This window comes from Zootoca vivipara, chromosome 13, assembly GCF_963506605.1.
Source record: "Zootoca vivipara chromosome 13, rZooViv1.1, whole genome shotgun sequence".
Taxonomy (NCBI): domain Eukaryota; kingdom Metazoa; phylum Chordata; class Lepidosauria; order Squamata; family Lacertidae; genus Zootoca; species Zootoca vivipara.
In genome coordinates this window covers 317,911-326,217 of record NC_083288.1, presented here as the reverse complement: position 1 = coordinate 326,217, position 8,307 = coordinate 317,911, and the positions used below count along the sequence as shown (strand labels likewise).

Sequence of the window (8,307 nt, the reverse complement as noted above, 5' to 3'; positions counted from 1 at the left end):
TGCCCAGCCCAGCATTTTTCCTCGTAAGTGTGGCATCCATGAGGAATTTTATTTCCAAGGCTGCTGCCAGGCTCTTTGTTTATCTCCTGTACACTTTAGATGGCACAGACATTTGCTTAGCAAGAACACATCTCTGCAACACACTTCCAGGCTCAGTCTCCCTCCTCCTCCCTCCTTCTGATCCCTGGGAGCCAGAGCAAGGTCCAGCCTTAGGCTGCCTGTGTGACACACCATCTAAGGAAGGAGTGTCTGGGTAAAAGGGGATTGGGACAAGGGAGGTTGTTAGGTATTGAATGAAGTTCTCACCCTGGCCACCAGAGGTATTGTGTACTGTATATAGTTTTCACTCACCTCCACGTCAGTTAGTTTAGGTGGGAAACCCTGGGCTGTTGTTGTTACAGTGTTGACAACCAGCTGCCTATAAAAGCAGGCCGGCTGAGCTGTTCAGTTCAGTTCCAGCTTACTTATAAAGAACTACAGTACTTGGATAAAACTCTGTGTCATCTGATGTATCCACCCACTATTTAATAGAGGTCATCTTTAAAAATCAAACAAACCAGAACTACCTAGCTGGAAGGGCACCAGTGTGTGGGCTCCTCTGCTTTTCAGTCTTTCCAAAAAGCCACGGGCAGAGGGCCAGTTTCAGATGTGTAGAGATCTAACCATCTTGACCATAAATGACTGCAAAGGGAGGGCTGTGAATCGTCAGCGTGAGGTTGGTCCCAAAAGACAAATCACTGGGAATCGCCAGAAAAGCTTCTTGCAACCTGCTCTGGGGAAGGAGAAAGGCATTTGCTAGAATGTAATGCAGCCTTTTGACAAAGGAGTTTGCAGCTTGGAATCCGCTGGACTTTTGGATGTGTCTTTTGCTCAGGTGGGGGAAAAACATCCATGTTGTGCATTTACTTTTAGTATATTTGTGTGTCCTGTTCTGGTAGAGAAACGCATGCTGACTCTCCAAGGGGGGACCCACTCTGGATGTTGTTAATGTTGATAATAGAGCTTCTGATGAACCACAGAGAGAGGTTTCCAAGCTATTGGTGGGCTTGTGGTGCATCGTCTGTCCCCCTCCCCCCCACTAAAAATACAAGGGGATGCTGATGTGGAAGATTCTGAACTGAGTGACATTTGGGGAACCGATTTTGTCAGGGTCTTGTCTGCACAGGCATTGGCAATCCAGGCAATCCAGGCACTGTTTTGCTTGCCATGGAAGTCCCTGAATGGCACCACTCGGGGTATTCACTCGACAGCAAAAGCATCACAAAAAGGAAAGCGGCTCCCCACACGAGGAAAACGTCAAAGGTGAGATGTGATGGCTTTGTTTTGGCACCAGATAAGCAAATGGTGTGTGAGGGAACTGGGCCCAGGGATAGAGCCTGTGGAGTTCATGTCTCCACAAGACACCTACAGATGAAGAGAGCCTCAGGTGAGGCAGCTTCCACGGGGCAGCTGGCAGGGGAGCCCCTCCTCTCTGCACCACACATGGCCATGCAGGCACATGGGAAGGGCCTGGAAAGTCCAGCCTCTATGCAGGTGCTCCAAAGGCCGTCCTCAGAAGATGCAGAAGGCAGGAAGACCAAGGCTCTTTTGTATAGGCTAGAGGAAAGCAAGCACAGCATCACGACCCAAGAGGGCGAAACCCACCCATTTAACTTCCTAGAATCTGAAAGGAAAAGGGAAATGACAGTGTGCAGTCGGCCACTGGTTCAAATAAATAACTTTGGCAGTCAGGAAAGTTTAGGAAGGGAGGCTGTGAGGGCAGATATGACTAGCACTTTCCAGGGGGTATTGAGGAGGCAGTTAACACGCTCAGATTCAGAGAGCAGCGCTGAGAACAGGCAAGTGAATAAGCTGATGCTGAACTCCCCTGGCGAGGAAACCAAGGCTGGCTTCCTGAGTTCCCTGGATTCTCCAGAGGAGCCAAGAAATGGAGAGATGGAAGGCCCTCCGCTACAAAACCACGGGGAAACAGGAGGCCCACTGATTGCTCTTCCCAGTGGGCAAAGTGGAGTCCACCTGCAGATGGCGAGCTGTGCCTCTTGGCCTGAGAGAGCAGCAATCGGCTGCAGTCATGTTACCCTGACTGGTGGTGGAGAAGAGGCAAGGGAGGTTCGTGGGAGCGATAAGGGAGCCAAGGACCTTGAGATAAAGTTGCTGGCAGCTTCAAACCTTGCTTTGGTTTGGGGGGAGGCTGAAAGGCATCCCGGGGAGAGCAGCAGCCAATCCCGCAAGAGTGGGGAAGACCTTGGGGCCTGCAATGAACTGGGCTTTGAGTCAAGCAGCCAGGCAGGGGGCTTCCCGAGCCCTGGGAAAGAGGCAGAAGCAGCAGAAAACCTCAAGCCCACAGCAGTCATGGGGGTGACCCTGCAAAACCCCTCTCACGAGACCAGTGAAAGTGGCAGAAGCAAAACCACTGGAGAAAAGCACCCAGAAAATGGGGGATGTTGTCGGCTGCAGGAACAAAGGAAAACTAAACAAGAGGATGAAAAAGCGCTCAGAGTGGCAGACATGAAGAAGACATTTGAGAAGCGGAAGCTGGCAGGGGAGAAGGCTGCCCCACCTGCTCGTAAAGGTGAGACAGGGGTACTGTGACTGGGGCAGGATTGCCTATGTTTGCAGTGGCTAAGGAGGAGCATTTTAAAAAACTCTTGACTACCATCTTGGTCTCAGAGCACAAGAACACGGAACAGGTAAGAGAGCATCTTGTATTTAGATCGGCAGGTGTTCAAAAATTGCTGGAGTGGCACAGAGTTCTGCTTCAGGCTGGATGTCCAACAGCAGGAAGAAATAAATTAGTGCATTGGGTCGGGAGAGAGAGAGAGAGAGAGAGAGAGAGAGAGAGAGAGAGAGAGAGAGAGAGAGAGAGAGAGAGAGATTGTTTGTGTGCTTTGCCTGTGAAGTTGACCAGGAAAGAAAGATGGGATCACTGATGTGAAGGGAAGAAAATAAATCAAATAAACCAGCAATACCATAGTACTGCTTTAACCTGCAAAGGATCACACAGGGCTGTGAAATTTTTGCAGCATCCATGTAACTTAGCTGAGCTCAGTGGTAGAGCATATGCTTTGCTTGCAGAAGGTCCCTGGCTCCCTCCCCAATGGCATCTCCAGGGAGGGCTGGGAGAGATCCCCTGTTTCCCAAGACATAGGCGTCAACTTCCAGATAGAAAAATAAGGGAAACCAAGCGATCAGCAGCGGCACAGCACCGGAAGTCGCTTCTGCGCATGTCCAGACATGCGCAGAAGTGACTTCCGGTGCCAGCTCTGCCCGATTTCCGGTGCCCAGACGTGGGCAGAGCGGCACCGGAAATCGGTTCTGTGCATGTTCAGAAGCAACTTGCGGTGCTGGGCTGCCCGTGTCCGCATGTCTGGTCACCAGAAATTGCTTCTGCGCATGCTCGGGCATGCACAGAGGTAATTTCTGAAGCCAAGTGAGTGAGCAGCCAGCTGGGAGCTGGGACATGGCCGTCGGTGCCAGCAGGAGCTGCAAATCTGGGGGATTTACGGGATATTTTTCAATTCAGGAGACCAGCGGGAAACGGATTTAAATCCGGGGGTTTCCCGCGAAAAACGGGAGACTTGACATCTATGCCCCAAGAGCCCCTGCCAGTCAGTGCAGACAGTACTGAGCTCGATGGACCAGTGGCTGGACTCAGTAGAAGGCAGCTTTCTGTATTTTTATAAAATGCCAGCCCATGTCCCTGCCTTCTGCATTTACCCTTTCCACAGATAATCTGGTTAAAAAAATCCATTGCCGACAGCCTGTGTGAAGTGATGGACTGTCTGCTTTTAACTAGACTTTTCCCCAATGTGGTATTTATTTAGCATCACACAGTTTGTAGCTGGGGTGCTACGGATGTTCTGTTATTCTGAGCATTTGATACTTGGGTTATTCTTTGGTTGGAAAAGATGCCGCCTTATTCCAAAAATGGTATAGCATTCTCATATGCAGAACTGGGTGCCCCCCCTTCAGTTGCCTTGGTGATGAAAGAAGACAGAACATAGCGATTTGTAAAAAGTGGTCTTGGGCAAAAATAGCAAAGGAATTTGCTGCCATACCTAGGCTGCCTAGTGCCCCTGGCAAGGAGCTGTCTCAGAGCCCCCCACTCCCTCTGCTAAGGCACCCAGAGCAACAGGGGAGCACCCCAGGGTGCGCGCAGGTGGGTGGGCAGGCTCCTAGCCACTCCAAGCTAGAGAGTAGATGCACAGTTTTTGTGCCCTCCTTGGCCTGCTCCCTTGGCAGGGGGCAACATAGCCAACGCCCCAGGTACGCCCCTGCTGCCAGGAGAAATTGGTCTGACCCTGCAGGGCTCTCCTTACATTGTACAGATCTGAGGAATGGCCTTAAGCAAACTTTCTTCCAGTGTTAGGATGTGCCTGCACCCGTGTAATTGCTGATCACCAATGTCCTGTGCCCAAACCTTAAACCAGCCTTCCCCAATTTTGTGCCCTCCAGAGGCTTTGGACTACAGCTCTTATCAGCCCTGCCCATGGGCCACACTGGCTGGGGCAGAGGGGAGCTGGAAATTCTAGAGCTCTTCTTAGGGTCTGGCCCCAGTCTACACGGACCAGCAGCTCCTCTGCAGTTTGACACAGGAGTCTTTCCATGGGCGTAGCCAGGATTTTTGTAAGGGGGAGGGGAACAGGCCTTTGTTGGCTGGTGGAGAACCTCAGTTGGCTATGCATTTTTATTTATTTTTATTGGTGGGGGCAGCTGCCCCCCTGGCTATGCCCATGAGTCTTTCCCCAAACTGGGACTTTCAACCCCTGCCACTGAGCTGTAACCATTGAGTTGGTTGATGGACCTGCTGGCTCTCCTCAGTGTTGGTGGCCAGGTGAGCTGGGGTGCCTGGGAGGGGGCAGAGTCCATGGATGTTGCATCCCTGAGAAATCCTCTTTCATCCTTTGTAATCCTCTGTTGCTGCCCTCTTGCAATGATAGGCATTTCACTGGTACATAAATGACCAATATTCATGAATCACATGTGATTTTCCTATACTACTACCTCTTTTTAAAAGCTAGATCCCAGCCCTGATAGTACTCCAGATCTATAGCTCCCCTTCCTGGTCAAAAGCTAAATGCAACAGCAAGTCACACTACTGTAAATATGATTCTTGCTATCTGTTTCCCTAACCCAATCTCCCTAGACATAGGAGAGAAAAGTACTGAAGGCCAGTCAGTGTCCAATATAAGCCAATTTTGGGGGGCATTTTGCTTATCTTACCGTACAGTAAATCTAATTTTGAAAGGTTATATAGGCACTACTGTAGTCAAAGACCTCGTAAGTGGCAGTTGCCATGCAGATGACAGGCCTGAAAATGGAATTGCTGCAGGGGTTCTTGAACACATATCCAGAGAGCTATGAACAATGGCTGAAGAGGTTTTTGCTTTGCAATCAGCTGCAGTATATAGTGTGCCTATGAACCGCTGATCTTATTGAACCCCCTGAATGTGGTCCTTCTCTCGCTGCTTGGAAGAAGTGAGGAAATTCAAGGCAAGCCCTGCCCCCGAAAGACTATTTCGGGCATGATGCCCTGCTGCCCTCCTCCAGGCCAGCTGCAGAAAAAGGCAAGCCAAAGGGATGGAGCAGCTCTGAAGGAGTGTTTGGGACTCTTGGGCAAAAGGCAGGTTATGAAGGCTTATGTGGTTTTGGAATGGCAGTGTAAATCAGCGTTTTTCGACCGCTGTTCCGCGGCACACTAGTGTGCCGCGAGACGCTGGCTGGTGTGCCGCGACGTGCGGCGACGAGAAGGGCGATTTGCGTTGTCACGTGCCTGGCGGCCGCCAATAAACAGCACTGACCCGCCGGAAAGGGAGCCGGCCGGGTCACGACGCGGGGCGAGCGCAGCTCTCAACAGCCACCACCACGGGAGGGTGGTTTTAGACAAACTTAAAGAAGCTGGCTGGATGAGCTCAACCTGAAACTTGCTGAGCAAAGGATTGTGCTGGCAGAGAAATCAGCGGCTTGTGAAGCCTTATTACAGGAGATTGCAACCAACACAGCAATTGGCAAGTGTTTCTTACAGTCATAATTATATAGTCAATATAGGGCGGCACAGAGTTAAATTTTTTAATGGTGGTGTGCCTCGTGATTTTTTTCATGGAACAAGTGTGCCTTGGCCCAAAAAAGGTTGAGAAACACTGGTGTAAATGATGACATTTCCCTTTCCCAATTTTTTTTTAAAAAATAATAATCTAAAAGTCTATTTTAATTTTACCACTGTTTTCTTTCACCCCAACCCATCTTTCAAAAAGCACTGTTCTTTGCTGAATTAACTACAAATACTGTGCAGGACTACAGCGCTAAATGTCTTTACAAAAAACACAACCCCACAATATTTGAAATAGATTAAAACAAATCTACTGTTTAGAAATATTTATTTATGAACCGTATTCATAATCCAGCCCTTCACTAGAAGGTCTCAGGGAAGAAACAGATATCCGCGTTGACCATACACGAGTGCGCACCCAACACGTGAGAAGGAGTAGTTGTGTGTGCGAGCGGGGGGGGGAGCGGGCGAGCGGGGAAGCAGGTGCCGCGGACAAGAAAGGCGCGTGCCCGCCTCCGGCGCTCGCTCCCCTCCCCAACCGGCGCCCCCCCCCCCGCACCTCTCCTTTCTTCGCTTCCTCTTGTTCTTCTCCGGCCGCCTCTCGCGCCGCTCCAGCCCCGCCCTTCCCCTTTCCAGACGCTGGTTGGACGCCTTCCGTCCCGCGCTGGGCGGCGATTGGCTGCCCTCGCCTCTCCCCTCCTGGAGGGAGGGGCATGGGGTTGGCTGAGGAGACACGAGAGGGAGAGGCGGCGCAGGGCGCAGCAGGGGCGTGGTCGTGGGCGGGGCTTGGGCCGATCCCGCCCCCTGACGGCCGGTCCTCGCGCGTGTCCGTCAGTCAGTCGGAGTCGGGCGGCGGCGTCTGAGGCGAGGAGAAAGGAGGCGCGCGGGCGGTGGCGGAGGGCGAGGTAAGGGGAGGCGGACGCGTGTCCGTGTGTATACGCGGTCGCGTGTCGCTCTGGGGAGAGAACCCGAGGCGGCCGCGTTCCCGAGGCGGCTGGGTCTGGGGTGGGGCCTGGGCGCAGGTGGGCAGCGAGGGGGGCGACCTGTGTGGTTTTTTGGGCGCGGGGGGGGGTCCTCCCTTCTTGGTGTCCAGGGACGCGCGTGGCTCTTTGGTGGGGCCGCTTCCTCGTTCCTCGCTCTTCTTGCCGCCTCCGCCGCCCTCGCGCCCCTTCCGTGGGGGAAAAGCGCCCGCGACAGTCCGGTGGGAAACGTGTAGAGAGCGGATCAAGGCCCCCCGGGAAAGCGGCGGAAGGAGGTGGCAGAAGTCGCCAGGCGTCGCCGGCCGGCCTCACCTTTTCCATCTCCCCTCTCACAGGACTCCTGCCCTGCCGCCCCACAGGTTGCCCTCCTGCCTCCGAAAGAAACGTACATGATTTTGTATCTTCCTGCAAAATCAAGTACCTAACAGGGATTCAACAAAACAATGCATTTTTTTAAAAAACAACAACAGATTATTGGTATGGAATATGTGGGTCTCATGGGGGGGAGGCTTTAAAAAAAGACATTTGCATCTTCCTTATTTAAAAAATGCTGCATGTCTGATACAGAAAATATACATTTATAAATTTGTAACTGCAGGTGAGAGCATGCCAGGTTTGAAATTGGAGAAGGGAAGTGGAGGTTTGTAATTGTCAGGTCTGAGTGGTTATGTTCAAATAATTTCCATCTTTTGACTCAAAAGGGGGTGGGGGGAGAAAGGGCTCTCAAAGCAGCTTATGTAAGCTACAGTGAGATGCCATTTAAAAGAGCTGGAAAGGGAAAGAGCATGGGCTTCTTTGGAAATAGAGATGCAAAGGGGGGCAAGGCAAGGCGGTGTGTCTTGAGGGTGTGGGGGGCTGCAGATGTGGGGTTAGGATGAGAGGCTTGGGGGTTGTGTGAGCGGTCATGGTGAGACGGTGTGCAGTTTCAGGGAAACATGGATGGGCAAGAAGGGAAGGCATATGGGGTGACTGGGGAGGAACAGCTGCAAGGGATGAACAGGGGGGGGACATAAAGGTTTGTTCATGTGAGAGACAGGAAGCTGATAAAGGATGGTGGGTAGCTTTCCAGTTTGGGGAGGGAGGGTTCTGTGTTTTGTGGAGGGGGCGGGTTGTCAGCAGGGTGTAGTTGAGACTTGGGTGCTGGTGACGGAGGAGGGACTTGGGTGTGTTGCTTTATGGGAGCAGTTAATTGAGGAGGAAGGGTTAGGGTTATGTCATGGGGAGAACCAGTAGCTGGTTAGGTGCAGCTGCAGGCAGGTGTTTGGTGCTCTGTTGGTG

At 52.0% G+C, this 8,307-nt stretch overlaps 1 protein-coding gene across 5 annotated transcripts in view; it reads left to right on the top strand.

Moving 5' to 3' along the window:
• Positions 1-390: 390 nt before the first annotated feature.
• The window catches only part of CORO1C (coronin 1C), a 77,301-nt gene continuing 69,384 nt past the window's right edge, over positions 391-8,307 (top strand). The window contains exon 1 of one of the 5 annotated variants that reach the window (XM_060282033.1): positions 391-2,572. In XM_060282033.1, coding sequence (XP_060138016.1) covers positions 1,207-2,572 — 1,366 coding nt within the window. In that variant the 5' untranslated portion in view covers positions 391-1,206. The other 4 variants (XM_035134427.2, XM_060282034.1, XM_060282035.1 and 1 more) reach the window with 4 other exon arrangements.